At 37.3% G+C, this 21,507-nt stretch overlaps 1 protein-coding gene across 2 annotated transcripts in view; it reads left to right on the forward strand.

The window, feature by feature from the left end:
- The window catches only part of SPOCK1 (SPARC (osteonectin), cwcv and kazal like domains proteoglycan 1), a 524,574-nt gene extending 503,835 nt beyond the window's left edge, over nucleotides 1-20,739 (forward strand). For both annotated transcript variants that reach the window (XM_060688539.2, XM_034403471.3), the window contains 3 exons: nucleotides 91-153; nucleotides 9,324-9,461; nucleotides 12,209-20,739. In XM_060688539.2, the coding sequence (XP_060544522.1) occupies nucleotides 91-153; nucleotides 9,324-9,461; nucleotides 12,209-12,390 (383 nt within the window). In that variant the 3' untranslated portion in view covers nucleotides 12,391-20,739. The remainder of the gene's footprint in view (nucleotides 1-90; nucleotides 154-9,323; nucleotides 9,462-12,208) is intronic.
- Nucleotides 20,740-21,507: the final 768 nt, after the last annotated feature.

Here is a 21,507-nt window from a genome sequence, read left to right on the forward strand (position 1 = left end):
TAGACTACACTGCCTGTCAATTGTGAAGCTAATCATTAGAGGGTCTGTCCCTCACCATCTGGAAACTCATTCTCGTGAATTATGTTTTAGGCCTCCCATGCCAGAATGAGATGAACAGAATTCAAAAGATGGGCAAAGGGAAGAACTTGATGGGTAAGTTTAGCGATTTGCCTCTCACTCATTCACTCAATCTATTAATTATTTAATAAATCATTATTATTAGATTACCATACGTTTATTTATTTATTTTTACACAATCGGCTTTCTCATCCGAGCAGCAAACAAGTTAAAATAGAACAACAGTACAAATGCTACACATTGAATTCAAAAAGAAGACATCTGACAGAATAAAAAAATATAATATACAATATAATATCAACCCGCTTAGGTATGTAATTCACACACTTGGGCAAACAACCAGGTTTTCCAAACTTTTGACAAGGAGGGTTGGAGCCAATCTGATCTCAACATCAGACATAGCCCAAGAACATTAGCCCAAAAGGAACTGAACAAAGTTCAGTTCTTTATTTCCTGACACCATATAGACAGGATCTTGCCAGACTAAACCTATAAGGTGCTCACCCAACTGATATATCCTGGAGATTCTATAGGTCAGCTATCCTACATCTCTTCCTCTTCCCACAATCCAACTCTGTACTGGGCTGCTTTTGTCTTGCCCCATCCTTGGAACATGCTCCCTCCTTCCTGAGAACCTGCTACATTACTCTCCGTCACACAGACAGCAAGGTGTTCTAGAGGGCAGGACTGTGTCAGAAAAGACACAGTTCCTAGGTTCCACAGGATAGCATTCTTCAATTGATGGAACCCAGATCTAATATATTATATGATTGAAATAGCAATGGTCCTTGTTTTTTTTCCACTTTATAAAATTACAAACAGAACTGAAGAGTAATATATATGATTCCTGACTTGACATCTTCTTTGTAACAAAAAAACATTGCCTTCTTGCCGAAATCTCAAATCTGGTCCATTAAATTAAATTTACATTAGATATAGTTAGATATATTTTCTTTTTACTGATTTAGAAATTTAAAGCATACGAAAGAACCAAAGCTACATTCATAATCATACTAACCTTAAAATAAGGCCTACTAAATTCAGTTGATCTTTCTGAGTGAACATGCATGAATGGTACTTATTCATTCTTTTTCTTCCTTAAAGTCTAAATTGTACTTTTTAACAATATTATAATGATAGAAATATTCAAGACACAAATAGATGGAATATCTTTGGAAGCCAAAGAATCCATCTGTTAAATTGCAGGATACTAATACTGATAATGAAGATTTAAAATCTGTAATTGCATTATCTTCTGTGTTTAATCATCCATGATTAAAATAAAGTAATATATTAGGAAAATCATTTGAAACTAATTGATTCAGATGAAAGTGGCATGAAATCCTTCCTTTCTTTGTTGCATTTTTTCAGAGTATTGATTAATCTCACTGATTATTTTGCATGCTATCTTGGGATCAAGACCTATTTAAGCCAATGGAATTTATTTTTAAATAGGGTTGCATGGTTAATAGCATTGTGGCCACTTTGTAAATAATTGAGAAGAAATACTTTGGATCTTGCACAACCATATTATCTCTCTAATATATATCTTTAAAGCTACCTAGTTTATTTTTTTAAAAAAAACAGCCGCCTTAAGAATTTGAGAAAAAAGGACTTCTCTAATGAATAGAAGAGAGATGCTGTGTTTATGTGTGATTGAAATAATTTCTTAATCATTTTGGAACTTCACACTGTCCCCTTAGTTAATTAACTTACTCCCTATAATTGAAACAGTTGAAGCAGAATAACAGAATTGGAAGTGTTCTAGTCCAACCTTTTAAAGCTTTGGTCTTGCGTATTGATTGATTGATTTGATTTGATTTGATTTTGGCACCATCCAACTCCAAATTGACTTTGAACAATCACAATATGACAAAATAAGGTTTCTTTTCTTAGAGATAATAATCAGTAAATGATGAACAACCAATATCTTAGATAAATACATATAAAATGCAGCCACCTAACACAAAGCCTGATAGAACAGTCAGCTCTTGAAGATCTTCCAGAGTATCATCAGAGTGGAAATCATCTGATTATGGTGGTGCAGTGGTTAGAGTGCAGTACAGCAAGCTACTTCTGCTGATTGCCAGCTGACTGCAATTTGGCAGTTCAGATCTCATCAGGCTCAAGTTGACTAAGACTTCCATCCTACCGAGGTGGCTAAAATGAGGACCCAAATTGTTGGGGGCAATATGCTGACTCTGTTAACTGCTTAGACAGGGCTGTAAAGTAGTATATAAGTCTAAGTGCCATTGCTATTGCTATCTCAGGAGGACCTCATTCCAAAGGGCAGGCAGCACAATAGAGTCATCCCAACAGGTGACAATGTTTAATTGAAGGGACTTGGTTGGCTCACTAAGATGGCTAAGCAGAAACCTCTGGAGATAAGTAGTCCTTCAACTCTGTTAGAACCGTTGGAAATTGGATAAACTATGAATCAACAGAACTCATTGAGATGAGTGAAACTGCTTTAAAATGTGTGCTATCATTTCCAGGCAGCTTTAGATTAGCAGTAGCACTCTTAGACTTATATACTGCTCCATAGTGCTTTACAGCACTCTCTGAGAAGTTTATAAATGTCAGCATATTGTCCTCAACAGTATGGGTCCTCATTTTACTGACCTCAGAAGGATGAAAAGATTGAGTCAACTTTGAGTCCTGTCAGGATTGAACCCCAGGCTGTGGGCAGAGTTTGCCTGCAATACTGCACTTAATCACTGGGCCACCAGGTTGCAATTCCCTTTGTACACTTTTCTTATCTTCCCCCTTCCCCATTTGTATCTGAAGCACAGTTATTGATGTCTATTGGCTAACTGGAATCCAATACATTATTTAGGATTCAAAGACAATACACTGGAACCCAGCGGGGAAGATGCCAAAGAGGATATTTATGGAATGAATATTAAAAAAAACAGAGAAATTTCAATCCATATCTCTTCAGCAGGATCCAAATCCCAAGAATGGTGACACTGGGAATTCCATAATAGCCTTCAGGACTTTGTGTCTACACTGAGGTTTAAATTGTGTGGGAGCTTTTGGCATCTTCTCAGTCAGGCCATATAACCAAAAGCATCTGATAGCACACCTTATCAGGCACTTGATCATAATTTTAGAACCCTTGCCACAAATATTTTTTTTTTATTGAAGACAAGGTCTCTAGCAGATAGTACCAGGGGATGGTCTAATGTCATGCCTTATCAGGATCTTGGAAATCCAGATATGTGACCCTTTGTTAATGAGAATATTGTACTTAGGCAGCTATTGTTCCTCTTCCCTTGGCAGCTATTAGATTAAAGAGTTGGCGTTGTCCTCTTTATCTAAATGGTTACAAGCAAGAATACAGATAAGGAGCAGCCAAGAGTGATTAACAACATGCAATCCACACAGTCTATGCTCATTTGTGGAGGAATTTGCAATGCAAAGCATTCCAAATTACATGCAATGTGTCTAAATAATCCTTTCTGCACAAGTACTTCCTGTATATGTAAAGAGCCAAGGGGGTCCATACCACTAGTCCTCACAGTTTTCTGTGAGTACCAAAGCAGGACCATAAAAAGAAAATCCACTCCAGCCATTCTAAATTGTAATTTTGCAAAGTGAGATTACCCAGCGATAACGTTTGTCCTGAAAAGCAGTTGAACCCATTGAGGCAGAATTAGTGGCCAGAATAACTTTGCATGCATTTGGAAGCATGCTAATTGAAGCATATAATTCAATTAGCATCAGGTGTTCTGGGTAAAATAATAAGCCAAACTCTACTCCTATGGCCATTGCCACAAACAATGAGATTTTTTTTCTTTTATGGGTGTAACATCACGATATGACTCTTAAATATAATTTTCCCCTACTTACTAAAAGAAATGAATTGTGTCCTGCTCCTCCACCCTCCCAATAAAAAAACAACATTTACCTGGTTTAGAATAATAAATGAGGATTAGCCTGGAGAGCTTTGAGCACAAAGGAGTTAAACATTCCATGTCTATTGGGTTCTGGACTTTAATTTCATAATCTCATATACTCAGCTTCCACTAATGCTTTGTAGTTTGCTTCATGAAATTAAGATCTCTAATGTGTCTGGGAAGGAAATATATATATATATATTATTTTCACCACAACTGCTTAAAATTAGGCAAGAGAAAAAGGCACAGACTCTTTAAGCTAATTGTGACTCCTGGTGATTAATTTAGATAGATAGATAGATAGATAGATAGATAGATAGATAGATAGATAGATAGATAGATAGATAGATAATTTTATTTCTATACCACCCCTCTCCCGAAGAACTCAGGGAGGTGCACAGCCAAGTAAAAACACAGTACAAATCCCAATTAAATTTAAAAATTATTACATTTAGGGCCAAAATTCGTTAAAACCCAAAAATTTAAAACTCCAAATTTAAAACTCCTTTACAAAGATAGCCCTGCCTGTCGGAAGAGCAGGGTCTTGAGGGCACAGCGAAAAACTTGGAGATCAGAGATTGTGCGTATTTCCGAGGGCAGATCGTTCCAAAGGGCAGGAGCTCTTTGAGACATCTGTGTTATTTTCATGAGAGAGATGGTTTTTCATTGGCTTCTTCTGGGATGATTTTTCAATTTGCCATTCTAGCCTACAAACCTTTGGCTTTTCCTGGTGATCTCCCATCCACAAACTAGTTAGATCCAACTCTGCTTCGCATTTTTTTAAAAGAGCCTCCAAAAGTTGGCTTGGTACTATTATCAAAGCTGGACTCAGATCAGATATAGGAAGAGTAATATATATTTATAAACTGTGTTTGTAACTTTTAAAAATTGGACAGTCACTTTAATATCTGCAATAGCCGAGATAGAAAATGCATTTATTTATAATGTATGAAATATTAGAGCGATTTCTCATTTCTCTGTCTCTTAGGCAAGTAATGGCATGGCATTTCAAGTAATGCATTTTCTTCATTTTTTTCCTTCCATGGGAAATGGAGTGAAAATAGCCCTTTTGACATATGCTCACACTTTGCAGACACGCTCCATGTATAGAATTGGTGAAAGAAGCTCCTTTTTCATTATTACTACCAGTAAATCAAGGAGCATCTATCTGACAAAAGAGTGAGGGTTCCTCTACCACCACCACTCAGTATCATTGGACATAATAAAAGCTGTTTCTCTGTGCTTGAAAGTGAAGCTGAGAATGGAAATTACTACAGAGGCACCCATGAGGAATGAATCTAACTTTTCCAGGGAAAAGTAACCGGTGTTGGAGGGATGCCTTGAAGTGCATTATCGCTGTATTTGCTGAAGCTGATAACAGAAATAAGCCAATATTCTTAAGGCAGGACCAATTAACTGAACAGCATCAGTTATTGATTTATTGATTGGATTTATTTATTTATTGGATTTATTTGTTGGATTTATTTATTGATTGGATTTATCTACCGTCCATCTCTTCGTGAACAACTCTGGCCAGTTTCCAGCATTGTCTATTCAGTTGTACACAAAATGAGCTTGTATCAGGGAGTCATCCCCAAATTATTCAGCTCACTGACCCCTTTATTGAGTTTCAGATTGTTCGTCAACCCCCAATATACAGTATATTGTGTAAAAATAATTTAATAAATGCTACTTTAACTAATAGTACTATGAACAATAACAACCATAATAGAGACAACTCAATCATCAAGCCTTACTGATGGTTGACCATCCAAACCTGGGGAATGCCGCCATGAGTCTCCAGAGAGGGGCGGCATATAAATTTAATAAATAATAATAAATAATAATGCTGTCTCACTGCCGGCCACCTCAACTTCAGGACTAGGGACTAGTATGGATCTCAACACCAACTAAAATTAATTGACCCCAATTGATCTTCTATCATTTATCAGCCTTCTACTGACCACCATACATTTACTGATCCCCTTTTGACCCTTAGCCACTTATCAACCTCTTGGATAATCCTAGCAACCCTTGGGGGTCAGTATTGACCACTTTGGGCAACCCTGTTATAAAATGAAACCATGCCTAGAAAATTCTTTTCTTTACTTTCACAGAAAGGCTTATATAGCAAACTCCTCTCCTTGTTAGATACTCCTGAGTTTCAATTTATCTTCAACCATCTCAAGATACAGAATATGTATCTTCACTGATATGACCTTGATCACATACGAAGTCAGATTAACTTCTCCTTTTAGAAGACAAATTATATTTTAGATACAATGACAGAATTGGAGGGGGGGGGAATTCAAGGCATCTCCCAGACCTGACAATTGGGGAGAAGCGTTCAGGGGAAAACCTATTTCAGGAAAAAAAATTGATAATATGGATTTTAAAAATTGCTAAAATAGAAATATTGACTTAGATTACTGTTAATTTGACTGTGGGTGTTTGGGTCTAATTTATTGTCTCATTCCTTGTGTGCTTTATACAAATGAGCACCATTTTCTGTCAGAGTTGCTTCTATATTGTAGTATCATGTAATTTGCTCAGAGCCTTGAATTAGCTTGGAAATTTTTCTCTCAGAGGTTCTTTTCAGATGCTGTCTGTCATTAAAATAGCACTATTTTCATCTCCTTAGCTACTGAATGTTTTATCCACAGGATGCTTTAAAGCTAAAAAGAACTTTATATACTCCCCCCTCCCTTTTAATAACATTTTTATTGTCTCTGTGCTTTGTGAATTATTTGGTCTATCTTCCACAAAGCAGAAAAGAAAGGAGGGCTGAATTTCACTAGTTAGATTTCTCCATACTATTAGGCAGGAGGTATGGCAGCCTAGTCTCACTCATGCCCCAGGACTAAGGGGAGAGTATATGTGAGGTGTTTCCTGATATTTAGATGGAGACAGCAAGAATCACCAAATGCTGCATCAAGGCAGGAAATGGAGCTAGAGTGTGTAGACCCGAAGGACCTCTGGGAACAGTTCTTCCACCCTGCCACTACAGTAGGTAAAAACAAAAAAAGGACATTAAGAACCAACCTCATGCCTCAAATAATTTTTTCCTCTCCTTATGTCTTCCAAGATTTTGGGTGGCAGCCAGGGGTGAAATGTACTGGTTCTGACAGGTTCTCCCGAACCGGTAGTAAAAAATGCTACCAGTTTGGGTGAACTGGTATTTCCGACGATCAACTGTGACACGCAATTTATATTAGCTAGAATCGTCAGATTTCGTGCTTTCTAGCTAATCTAAATCACATGGCACTGCAGATTCCCCCCCCCTCACTGTTCTACTTACCTTTGCAGACTTGGAAGTCTTCAAAGGAAGTGTTCCTTTTTTAGTGCTGGGTGGGTATGCCTTAGGCATGCATGTGCGCAAAGCGCACACTCGGGAGGAAACTCACAGAATGGGTAGCAGACTTCAGAGGATTTCACCGCTGGTGGGGGCATGATTGTTTTGTGCCTGATACACAGGAAGGAGTCTTAACTGGGCCAGGTAGATGGAGGAAAAATATTTTTTTCTTTTTCATAGTTTTTTTCAGTAGAGATATAAAGTGACAAAAAATAACAAAAGTTATTTTTATTTTGAGTTTCCAGGCTTTGACAGGATAGCTAGATTAGTGTTAAGGAATGGAAGTCTGTCATATACTATGGAAAAGTGAGATGACATCTAGGCCCAGCTCGTCAAAGACATCTTGAAATTCCAGATTCCAAGAGTCTCGTGCCTGAAGAAAGGGCAGATGACTCAACTGCACAACTGGACACAATGAACTAAGCATTGTGATGGGACCTATTGACCCACTTGAGTTAAATTAAGAAATTAACTAAATAAAATAAATAAATAAATAAAATTGAACCCTTTGGTAAGGCCTATGAAATGGCTTGAGATGAAATGGACAACTATGCACTATTTTTAAAAATGCTGCAAGAATTGATGCCTGAAAGTCCTAAAAAGAAATTTCAAGGCTCTATGGTGAAAGATGTCTGATTCCTTTAAAACCTTCACTCATAGAATGGACATGACATATACCTGATGTAAACAGCCGATACAATTAGAGAAATCAAAACACTGATGAAACTGAAACAGTTCATGGCTAACTACTCAACCATATTTATGATCAAGCATTTCTAATGATGCTAAGAAACTTGAAAGACACTAAGAGGTTGCTTCAAGACTGCCAGGGGAAATGGTAAAGTACCAAAGCAACCATCCCAAGATATTCACCAGACTTAAGAGGAATTCTGGTTAAAGTCAGTCAACGTCTTATACCATGTCAAGCACTAAAAATACTACATTATACTACATTTTTCATCATAAAACATACTACTATAAGCAAAGTTCCTGACAGACCCAGCATCCACATGTTTCATATGTAGAAAAGTGAGACATGTCATCAAACTTAATTTTAAACCAGATTGAATCAAAAAGTCTAAGGCAGGAATAATCTTCCAATAAATTGTTTTCTAAACTCAGTGTGAATACTATTCCATCCCTGAGGTGAGTCAGTTTAGTACTATATGGAGATCCAATCTGGAGAGATACTAGAGCCAGGATTTTCCCAGGCACCACAAATGCAAATAAACTATTCTTGGGAAGCTAACTTTCAGTGGAGAGGCTGGAGAATGAAGTGGGACTTTGTAAGGATGAAGGATCACCCCTATGTCATGCCATTCTGGGATGATTTACTTTGATGGGTCTAATATGGTAGACCCTTCCACTCAGACAAAACTTGTACATCCTAAACATTCTTGTGAATAATTCCAGCAGTAGTTCTAAAGTCTTAATAATTTTCTGATTCTTTCTAAGGTAACATGCACTTCATACATCTATGGTTGAAAAAGACTGCATTGATTTGTGCTGTGTTTAATAATGAAATGGAATACACGGCATTTGTGTGTGCGTGCGCACGTGCGCACACGTGTAAATTCATTTTAGTGATTGCTTTGGAATAACTAGCTAGCAATACATGGCACAGGCTCCATTGCATAATATTAGCTTAAGTATATCCAGCAAAATGAATCTGAGATGCACATCTGCAGTATCCAATACACTGTTCTTAGACAAGTATTGGGAGAGAACTGCCAATAGTTGGGCTGAGTATTTAAGATGGCAAACTTTGCTCCTTCATAAACTAAAATAATTCCAGGTAAGCTTTGGCCTCCATTCATCCTGAATATGTGCCTTGTATCAAAGTATCTAATTTACCTAAGAGGTATTGATTCGGGCATATATAGGAGGCATGATAATTTTGATCTAGCTATGTAGAATCCAAAAGGAAAAATCTAGAAAATCAGTGCCAGGCTCAGGCTTATGACTGACCTGGTCTCTGTTTTGCTTGCCTCCAGGTGCCTTCATCCCCCGCTGCAATGAAGAAGGCTATTACAAAGCAACTCAGTGTCATGGAAGCACTGGCCAGTGCTGGTGTGTGGATAAGTATGGAAATGAGATTGCTGGCTCTAGGAAGCAAGGAACCGTAAGCTGTGGTGAGTAACATCATACTTTCTGCAAGAAAATAGGAATTAACTCTGTAATGCTGACTAGGAAAGCACAATATGACATCGAATAAATATATTAGGACAACCATATTCATGTTTTTGTATTTATTAAACAGATGTGCTCATACAATAAACATATCTTTCTAAGCATGAAAGACAATATAAAATTGGTAAAAGTATCCAGTTTGCTTTTTCTGTCAGTTTAAAAGACAAGAGTGGTTTATACTTACGTAAAATATTCTGATGGAGTGATTATTGGGGGTAGGATGTTTTGTTTGAGGTTTAAAATAATATGATGTACTCCATACCGGGGAGGGTAACCCACATACAAATAAGGAATTTAACAGAGTTGCTTTAGGATTAGGCAATGCTTCAGAAATCATTCATAAAAGATGCTTTGAAGGAACCATATCTTTTCCTGGGGTACCCCTATTCAAAGCACATTTTTGGAATTGCAACTGAAGCATTGCACAAGCATCATTGTCACAGAAGTTTCATAAAAATGGTTGCTGCTAACACTGCAACCGCACATATTGCATGTTGCAAATATGACATCTCAAATCAGCAAGTCCCACTAAAGGCTCACTGGACCTTGAGCAGAATCCAGAATCCACTGCCCACCATCATTCTCGGTCAAATGAGATGCAAACAACACCAAAAAGGAATTCTGTTTGCCAAGTGCCAAGACAGTGAGCAGGTGCCCAGGCAATTGGTTCTTTTTGATACAGTGGCAGTAAGCACACCAGGGAATGAAAGGATTTCAAGCTATACAGTAGAACCTCTGGTTACGACCATAATTCGTTCCATAACTTTGGTTGCAAACTGATTTGGTCATGACCCGAACCTAATTTTGGAAATTTGGCGTGTACAAAAAAAATGGTGTGGAAGGGGAAATTGGCCGTGAAAAAAAAAATTGTGAATTTTTTGGTTGGATCCCGATTTGGTCATGGTCAGAAGCATTTGTGACCAGAGGTTCTACTGTATTATTAACTCAAGCAGACAGATGTAAGAGCGTAATATAAAAAGTATACTCATCAAGCAACATAATACCCAAATCTCTCATAAACTGCTGGAGCTCTTTAATAAGTATAGCAGTGATATCCCAAGGGCAACCAGATTCCACATTACCCATTGTTAGGTTCTGTGCAGAGGCAAGCAACAAGCAACAATAGCAATAGCACTTAGACTTATATACCACTTTATAGTGCTTTACAGCCGTCTCTAAGCTGTTTAGAGAGTCAGCATATTGCCCCCAACAATTTGGGTCCTTATTTCACCTACCTCAGAAGGATGGAAGGCTGAGTCAACCTTGAGCCTGGTAAGATTTGAACTGCCAAATTGCAGGCAATTGGCAGTCAGCAGAAGTAGCCTGCAGTACTGCACTTTAACCACTGTGCTACCGTGGCTCGATAACCAAATAGTTTTTATCAAAGCCTGGCATCATTGTCTTCATGGCTCTGCTGTGGTCATGAGACTGCAGGACCTGACCTAGGCTGGCTGGCACATGACTCTCGAATGCAAACCGAGAGTCTGTGTAAGGATTCTCCTGCTTTTTCCTTTTTTCAGCAAGCAAGATTTAAAAACAAGCAGTTTAGTGCACAATGAGCTCTAAACTTCTAGACTTTTCTTAAGATGGAAGAAAAATCATAATACGTTACCAAACTCTCAAAATAATAATGGTCTTCTACATTGCCACTACAAACTCCTCTAGGAGCGCCAAGTGAGGAAAATGAAAAGGGCACATTTTGACTTTTGAGAAATGCAGTCCTGAAATTTTTGTAAGGCAGTCTATTCAGAGGCATTGATTCCTATAAATAGAAAGTCTGAGTCTGGAATTTCTTCTTTAAAATCAAAGCATGAGCAGCCACAGAGTTGGAGTTTATTTAATTGTAAAATGACTACATATAAGGAAAGTGGAGGAGTTTAGACTTCAAGGGCCCTTTTCCATTTTTCCTAGCTGCAAATATATTCTTTGCATCCTGTACATTTGCAATGGGAACATTCTGTGTTGGAGAGACCTCTGGATTTATTTATTTTTTTATTAAGGCACACTTTCAATTAAGAAAAGTGCAACCAGCCAGGAATAGTAGACAGGCTGACTGTCAGGAAGGTTTGTCGGCTATTATTGATCTTTGCAGGGAACATCCACTCAGCTCTCAAGGCACATAGACGTTGAAAGCCAAATCTGTATACACCATGCAGCCCAACAACCAAAGTGACAAACAAACCACATAATTATTTTGAATGACTTTTATCTTCTTATTCGACTTGGTAGATAGAATCACAATTGGAATATTTCTTGTTCCATTTATATTATATTATTTCTTGAGATGTCGAATCACGATTGACAGTAGTGTTTAATGATGCTTGTGGGGAGGTGTTTTGAGGCTTGCAATTTACTGAGACCACCGACTCATTTCAGATACCTTCGAATACTCATCAGATGGTGATGTCTTTCAGTCACCATTGACCTGGAATGGATTTGAACCAACTATTTAGAAATGTAAGGTTCTGTCTTCAGCTGTTGCTTCCTCCTGAAAACGCATGGTTTGGGGGGGTTCTGCCAGAACTGTATGCACTTTTGAGTTCCCATTGTGATATGGTCCATTGTGGGGGGAAATATCTAAAAATAAAACTGACAAGAAGAATGAGTATAACTTAATGGAGGAAATGGTTGATGTGCCAAGGCAGAAAACTGGGCTTAAATTATAGCTGTGACTTCTTCCCTTTTGCAGAAGAAGAGCAAGAAACCTCAGGGGATTTTGGTAGTGGTGGATCAGTGCTATTGTTGGATGACCTGGAAGAAGCACATGAAGCAGCAAAAAAGGACAAACAGAAGATACATGTAAGAGCAACTAATGAGGACGATGAAGATGAAGATGACGATAAGGATGATGAAATTGGGTATATATGGTAGTTCCCATAACTCTGAGGACTCATGTTTTGCACAATGTCACAAATCATTTTGTATCTCTGCAGAGATAATGGAAAACATCAGGCATCACACATGAAGTTCAGTCAATAACTGTACGGGCCTCCCAGTATGCACACTGATCTCCTTCCCAATTGAGCTTTCTTTTCACTTTACTGGTAGCCTCACCTCCACAGGCACACTGGAGATCAGCATGCATTGCTGAATTTGTCACTAAAGTGAACTGGGAAGACCTTTTGCATGTGGTGCACCTTGTACACAGGGGGTAACTTTATACATACATGTGCATTTGGGTTCCTGCAGCCATCATGCCACCAGTAAGGACAACTCTCTCGCCACTTGATTTAATTTTGTATGCTCTGTATTAATTTGGAAGACCACTTTCACTCTCAAATTCTCCTTCTCTTCAGCATAACCATATGCATTATTCTCATTTGTTTTTCACTTTTTTCCATAATTAACCCATTCACGCAGCATATCATTTTGAATGAAACAGAGACCACAGAAGGGAGGAGGGGGAGATAGTCCATAGTAAACTTCTTTCACGCTATAGCTTCCATGGTTTTCATACGGCGGGTCCTTTTTCATTGTGACATTTGCTGTCAGCTACCCACTCTGTTTTCTTTTCAGCAGCTAAGGCAGGCGATCGTTTTGTCTTGCTATGCAGAACCTGTTAGAAAAGATCAAATTGCTTTAGCGTTCTGGTTTGGCCAAATTATTTCATTTTATCTCCTTCTCACTTTGCCTGATGTTGTTTAGCGAAAGGAGAGCCGAATGCCAATAGTACTCCGTTAAAGTTCTCCCTGCTGACTAGGAGTGTAGAGGACAAGATCTCAGTTGACCTTTCAGCCCATTAATCAATTTCAGTTCAGTTTAAGTTAATGAAAGTGATGTTGACTTCAAAAATAAATTGTTGATTTGCATGCTTACACACGAGGCTCACTTTTTGACTTCTAACAAAGAGGAACCTTCTTTTCAACACATAGGAGGAAGTCATGCTTCGCAAAGCCGTTTCTTTGCTTCTTGTTAGTCTTTTTGCAGACTTGCAAGTCTCGAATTTGTTTTAATCGAGTTTGCGCTAATGCTATGCAAGCTTCTCTCTGCTTCCGGAATAGCATACCATTGGATTGCTGAAAATGCTTTTTTTTTTCCATTTAGTCTAATGATTCCTCATAGGGAAGCACTGAAACTGTCAGAGGCACTAACCATCAAAAGTAATAAGCTGTCTTTCCTTTATTTAAAATTGTTAGTATTTATTTGCTCCAGTTTAGAAGAAAAATATCCTTAGGCAGGTGTTTCCATGGTTAATATCACTCCTAGTTAACATCACAAGAGAAACTTACACTCATGAACCAGAAGAGTGTGGAATAGAATTATCCCATAAACGGTCCTGAATTATTCTATCTCCATAGCAGCATCTTATTGTGCTCAATTGCCATTCATTGTGGGAAAATAAATGTGCTACTGCAGACATTATAACAGGTGCCCATTTTTTTCTTATTAAATGCAAGAAAATCAACTGCTACATAAGTCTTTTAAATTCTGCAAAAACTAAGGGCCGTCTCTAGTCTGTCTTGATCCTCAGTCTTAACACTAAAGACAAATACAAAAATATTTGTATTTGAATGCAAATTAAAAAAAAAAGAAAAGTGTATGTTAAAGATGCTACTTCTTTGATATAAATTTCTAATACTTTTTCTAAATAACTAAAAACTGGCATCTACCCATAGATCATTGTTTATTCTATTAGAACTTGGCTTATTTATGCCTTTTGTTTCTGGTGCGATGTAGTCCGAGTTGCTTTTAAACAGAAGTTATACAAAAAAGGCCTGAAAATGAATCCTTCAAAATAATACCAAATTTGTGAAAGCTTAATACTGCAGTTTTCATCTTGTTTAACTCCTCCTAGAGAGAGCAATCCAAATTAATTAGTCGACAGAAAAGGTGCATCCCAGACAGAACATTTTCTGAATTTTTTTTCCCACAAAGATTTCTAATATCTTAATACACAGTTTGGCTTTGATATTTGATTCCTAAGGTTATTTGATATTTGACTCCTAAGGAATCAAATTTCTATCTATCATCTACTGCGGAGCCCCAGTAAAGAAATTCATATAGTCGCTTTGATTTCTTTTTTTAAAAAAAGAATGCTTTATCTATAGCAACCCAAACTGTGATGTGTGTTATTACATTTAATATGACATACAATGAAGCCATTGGGCTCTGCCCTAATTGCCATTTGGCCTCTACTTATAGCCAAGCATGTACACTGGAGGTTTGTACAGAACTCCGAAGCAAAGGAATATAAACTGTTACCTGATTTTCTTACCAAGCCCTAACCCTCTTTCAAAAAAAAAAAAAAAAGCCATGAAACTAATTTTGTTTAGAAGAGCTGCAACAGAAACGAGTAGCAGCTGATGGTAAAAGTTATACTGCTGGCTACATCCAGCAACTGGTACTGGGTCAAACCTTGGAGCATTGCAAAGCCATTACATGTTGATATCATCTTCTCACTCCAAGTGCTGTAACATATCACACTTGTAAGGTACTTCAGAAAACCAAACCGTGGGATGTTTTTTCCCGACTCGTGCTTAAAAGTTCTGTAAAATTAATGAGGTTTGCTCCCGAAAGCAAGTGATGTTAAGTGCAATGTACAATACGAATTGCACTGGCTGCAGTCTTTAGATTTGGCTGCAGAGCTATTAAAGAAAAGTCAAAAGCCAGTTGGAAGCTGTAATATAATGCCCACTTTTCATTCTCCTGATTAAAGGTGAGGTTTCTGCTTAATAAAGCTCCTAGAAATCATCTTCCCTTTAGTTGCAATGAAATGCTGTCTGTCGCACACTGGAAAGTAACTTACATTTAGCTTCATTTTCAACACAAACAGTAACATGAGAGAAGCTTTTTGAGGGGGTTTGCATATGTGTATGTGCATGTTTGTTTGGTGTCCCCCTGTTGCTGAATATTGAATCAGTGATTTCTCCTACTTCACTAGCACCCACCTCTGCAACTCACAGGAAATTCTATTTAAATCCGACAATAAAATTCCCACTGATTTAAAATGGATGTAGCAGACATGATTACTTTCATGAATAAAACAGCCCTAATCCAAAAGTTGGGGGGGATCCAAATTGGGAGATCTGTTGGGTTTAAATGTAATATTAACAGTACATTTCATCTGATTATAGACTTGTACAAAAAAAGAGTTTGTTTATCTTCTTGTTTCTTCAAAATCTGTAATCCATCTGTTGATCCCACAGTCTTATGGTAATACAGTTTTTGTTTGTATGTGGTACCTCTGTGCATTCAAAGTTGCCAACACATGGTGGTGTACAATTTGTTGAAGAGGTGTTTGAAATGTTTTCCCTGAAATATAATATCCTACACTAAACCATGGCAAAAGATGTGAATGTTATAAAGGAGAAAGTCATTTAATATATGCTGAGTAGAAATGAAGTGTAACTGATAACCTCCTTAATTTTAAGAACACATATAAAATAAACTGTTATGGATTTGCCCTGGTCCATCTTCATTTTGTCTGTACCTGCAAACTATAATCATTGTCCTGTTTGTGATTTCCTCTCATCTGATTTCCTGTTTGTCTAGAGCAGGGGATGTCCAACCTTGGCAACTTCAAGACTAGTGGACTTCAAGTCTCATGGAATGGCTGGCTGAGGAATTCTGGGAGTTTTTTTATTATTATTTTATTATTATAATTTATATGCCGCCCTTCTCCTGTGGGACTCGGGGTGGCTCACTCAATAAAAACAACATCAATCATCAATAAATACTAAAACCAATCCAATTAAAATCCCCAAAATTAAAAGCCTCGTAACCGATCAGGGAATTTGCTGAAAAAGCCATGTCTTCAGGCCAGCGCAGAAAGTGCGGAGATCAGGAGCTGTCCAGAGCTCGGTGGGTAACCCATTCCAGAGGGTCGGTGTGGCCACAGAGAATGCCCTCATCCTGGGGGTCGCCAATCGATGGCACCCGGAGGAGGGCAGCTCTATGTGAACGCATTGGGCAGTGGGAGGCCGGTAGGAGGTGTTCCTGCATGTACCCCGGGCCCATGCCATGAAGAGCTTTATAGGTAAGAACCAGCACCTTGAAGCGGACCCAGAAGGCCACAGGCAGTTGAACTTCATGAATCTTAAAGTTGCCAAGGTTGAACACCCTGATTAGTGAAAACATTTTAAGCTTGGAAAGGGGGCAAGATTTCAAGGATGTGTTATAAACCACCATGGATTTATGTAATTTCAGGTGGGAAACTTTCAGGAACAACTACAACTATAATTATATCAATTTATCAAGAGTATGTAAAAGAAAGACCAAGCCTTGGTAGCCCCATGAAAGCAGAGCCAAAGAAACAGAATAGAACTGTGCCTTTGGAGGAACTGAAAAGTGGCAGCATAATTTCCCAGTCATTGTCATGAGAAATACTTTGCTTCATTAAAAAACAGTAAACAGTAAATAAGCTTTGGGGAAAGGGACAAAAGGGCAAAACTACACAGGATAATCTAAGCAAGCCTTATAACCTATTATTCCTCTGCAAAACTGTGCAAAACTAGAACACGTCCGAACACAAAGCCATGGCAGCATCTCTGAGTTTCCTATCAAGCCAGAGAATGCAGCAATTCATTTCTCATTAAACTTCTAAGGGAAAAAATAATAATAATGTAACTACTATTTTGTCTTACCAAGCCAATAATAGGCCTCCTGTCCTAACTTCTCTCTAAAAAAAAAAAAAAAAAAAAAAATACTTTATAGCTTTTCATGGATTGAACTGCTACCGGACAAAAGATAACAACGATGTTTGGCTATGCGTATAACCAGAACACAAATTGGGTTATTTTGTACTACATTATATTCAATTTTGATACAGTGATATGAACCAGCAGCTGGCTCAAAGAGATTATAATCAAGAGCAATCTTTGTCAAAGACCAAGCCATATTGTGGACTTGTCTCTAAACATGCAGCTTCCATTCCATTGTTTTATGAATCATCTTTTTAGAAGATTTATACGCTCCCTTTTAATATTCCCATTGTTTCTCATCCATGCTAAACCTATTGTTGACACTATCAGTTTTTCCTGTAATTAGCTATTGGAGTTTCCGTTACTACCTCATATATCCCATTCCATCCACCTCAGTTACAAGTTGATGCCCAAGTACCATCATTTTACCAGGAAGATTCTCATCTGCAAAAGTTGTACCTCTTCCATGTTGCTGCCTATCAGAATTTCTGCATCAGGACAAACAAATTCATGTTTGCCCAAATAATTCTTATATTATCTGCCTTCGAGCTAGGAAATTCTAACCTCAGCAGATAACCATTTCCTCCAAAGTGTATGTACATAGAGGGACAGTACTGAAAATCAACTAACTTTAGACGTATTTGAAGAGCCACAATCTTCTATTCTAATGTTTAATAGCCTAAAAGGTTCTGAACTTGGTTGCACCAGGAGATAGGGCAAAGCATACCTGCAATATGTGAGCTTGGGAGGGAGCAACTATTGCAGGTATATAGGTGGTATTCGTTACTCTAAAAGACTATAGCACTAAGAACAAGAGGAAGAATAGTTAACTCCTAGATCTCAGATATTAGAATGTTGCTTACTTTCCTCTGAAGCTTCTATTGGCATCACCTGCTGGACCATAACTAAATAAAAGAAGCTCTGATATCACATTGATGTTTTTGGGGAGCCTGCTTCTTAAAAAGAAGCTTGTGACTTTAGGCCTTCCCTATTTCCAACCAACACTTAAAACACAAGGATATTCCAAAGATTTTTTTCACTAATCATATTGGATTCTTGATTTGCACTGTGACAAGATTTTCCTTCTAAATGGTGCAGTTTTAATTGCAATTTTCCAGTAATTATTATCAGAATAATTTTTAAAAACCATGATGTAATATAATCTAATACATTATATTGTGGAGAACAGATGCATGTATAGAAACCTTGCCTAGATAGTGGCACTTAAGATTTACAATGAAATGTAAACAATGGCTATAGACAATTAATGTTATATATTGTTGCATGATGTTTACATTCATGTAAACTCTTAATCACGTAAGAAAGCAAATGGTTTTTTACAAATATATATTTAGAACAGCATCTGCATTATTAAGGTTATATCTGGATTATTATGACCATTTTGGTACTCTAAAGCCAAGAGTATGATTTTTAACCCAAGTTAATTGCCATCTACTGAACTGGTTTTATGAATGGGTTCATACGCACTCAGAATGGAAGTCAGTATAATAATGTGGACATATAAAGATTATGCCTGCTACAGTATTTCAATGTGTATGGAAACAATATTTAGAAACCATATTCATTTTTTAAAAAAACTTCTAATAGCACAAAAAAAAATCTGGCAAAGTGAAGAGTGAAAAATCTTTCTAGAAAGCAAATCTCATAATCTAATTGAATTATTTTATGAGGTGTTAAATATACCATCAACACTGATTATTAGAATTATTAGTACTCTATTTGTTCATAATTAACACCTACTTTTTAAATGGTTAACGCAAGCTCCATTAAAGCCATGATATAAGAACTCTTACTGTAGCCTTTTGCCCTCTTGTTTGAAACTATGCTTCAAAAAAGGATTTTAGTTCATTAAAATAATAAATAAATGAGTTATTTAATTCTGTATAAGGTAGAGTCATAAATATTATACCCTAGAGCGAATTAAGTATTCTGTTTCTCCCATTGGGAAACAAAAAGCTTTTAACTTTCCTCCAGCTTCATTTTATTTCTATTTCCCTTAAAGTATTCCATTTTTCTTCGAATCATTGACCTTCCCAATATTAGAAAACTGGTAACTCCCATATAAAAAAAGAACCAGGGCAGTCTAGAAATACTCCAACCTATTAACTCTGTGTAAATGGAGCCATTTTGAAATATGGAAGCTTTTAGAGCTGCTGCCTAATTTTGTTACATTATCTTTACTAAAAGAATCATTATGGTTTCACATTGTATTTCACATGCTGTTCCTACAAAATAGAGCTTTTGTTCATTTTGTTCATTGGCTTCCTCTGAAATTCTGCAATAGGTTGTATCCAAATTGAAAAACTTGGATGCCAATATTGGTATTCTCATTTAGCAACTGCCTCATTTAGTGACTGCTTGAATTATGATGAAAAAAAATGACTTTATGACCAAGCATCACATTTTACAATCTCCAGAAGTCTGTAAAGCAAAGGAAAGCGGAAGTAAGATAATAAGCACAGTCACAGTTTTACTTAGTGACTGAATTGTTTAACACCAAGTTGTCGCCTTTGAAAAGATAGACAAGGATATTTTGACAGTTGCTTTCTTCCCCTGTTGCAATAGGATGAGGGATTCCTTGGGAAACAGGAGGAATAAGCTGGGAATTGCAAAGGGAAAGCCAAATTGCAAATTCTGCTCAGGATAACTCTTGAGGGTGAGAGAAAATGCTGAAGGGAAGCTGGTATTGCCACCATGACACAAAATTCAGTATGATGATACGTAAGAGATGAGCCTATGCATGATGAAATTTGTCACATAGAACCTCATGAGCTTCTTAAGTAAGCCTGTGCAGGAGCAAACTGCTCCTCTTTGCCGAACTATCCATTTCATATTTATTCTTATAGTTTATATTTCCCACACAGGACTCATCTGTAGAATAATACATTTACTGGTTTCTTTGGTTTCACTTTTTTCCAGAGATTTGAATGCTAATGATTTCATATTCTTTAGGCAGCAAATGACATGGGGCACAATCCAACGATAAGAAATAACTCACACCTTGTTAGCACATGGCAAAGTTAAGTGTATGGTGGGTTTTTTCTTTTTTTCTTTTTTCTCCTACAAGTAATAGGCTTACCCTTAGCTTGATGATACATAATGAATCCTGGATTCTCACTGTCATCAAAGCATTTGAAATCTCACCTCTTTTTTTTCCCTCCTGTTTGTTGCTTTCCCAGCTCTTCTTTCTTTCTGTCATCCACTTTGCTTTAACCGCACAGAACGTCTGCGTCATTAGCATCTAAGAGCCCTTTCTACATGCATGGTACTTGGTCTTCTTATACTTTTCTCAATGCTGCTGACATCTGTTACTGCTTAATGTGTAGCGTTGTTAAGGAGAGGTCCAAATATTAAGTGCTTCAGTTTCATGTCCCTACTGTAGACGGAATGTATAAATACCATGGTTAGAGTAGTATAGTCAATTTTGAATGCTTTTTCCCTATGAAAACTTAAAAGGAATGTGAATATTTTGCTGATTTCCTTGGTTAATTGTAAATGCTGAATTGTAGTCCTAAGTAGTTGCATTTTTGTCTGTCTTAATAAATTTTTATTTGTCCGAGATGCCTTACTGTCTGATTTTATATTGGTTTAAAAAAAAAAATCTAGCAAAAAGCCTGCACTTTTTTTGCAAATATATATTATACACAAAAGGAGATGGTCTGTAGCAGGGAAGCATATTTCAATCAATACTTGGATTACAGCATATAACAGCAATTCCTTTCTCCCGGAACCCACTTGGGATAACTTTATTGTTGAATATTGTTTATGAATTTCAACAGATATACATTGGGCTTATTTAAATGTGAATACATGCACTACAGATAGTCCTTGATTTACAACCATTTCTTTAATGACCATTCAAAGTTACAACACTGAAAAAAGTGACATGATTGTTTTTCACACTTACCACCATTGTAGCATCCCCATGATCACATGATCAAAATTCAGATATTTGGCAACTGGCAGGTATTTAGGACAGTTTACAGTGTCCCTGGGTCATGTGATCACCTTTTGCGACCTTCTAACAAGCAAAGTCAATGAGGAAGCTAGATTCGCCTAACAAGCAAGCATATTACTAACTTAACAACTCTAATGATTCACTTAACAATTATACTGAGAAAGGTCATAAAACAGGGCCAAACTCATTGAAGAACTGTCTTGCTTAGCAAAAGAAATGGTCTTAATTGTGGTCAAAGACTACCTGTGCTGAACAGATGCCTATACAAGTAAATGACTAGTAAATTTAATGACCTTTTGAAGTTACCACAGCAAGTCACAAAAGCTACTTATGACCCAGTTTTGAAGTTTCAGTGTCACCTCCCTAATC

The sequence above is a fragment of the Pantherophis guttatus genome, chromosome 2, assembly GCF_059756535.1.
Source record: "Pantherophis guttatus breed Tessera chromosome 2, ASM5975653v1, whole genome shotgun sequence".
Lineage (NCBI taxonomy): Eukaryota > Metazoa > Chordata > Lepidosauria > Squamata > Colubridae > Pantherophis > Pantherophis guttatus.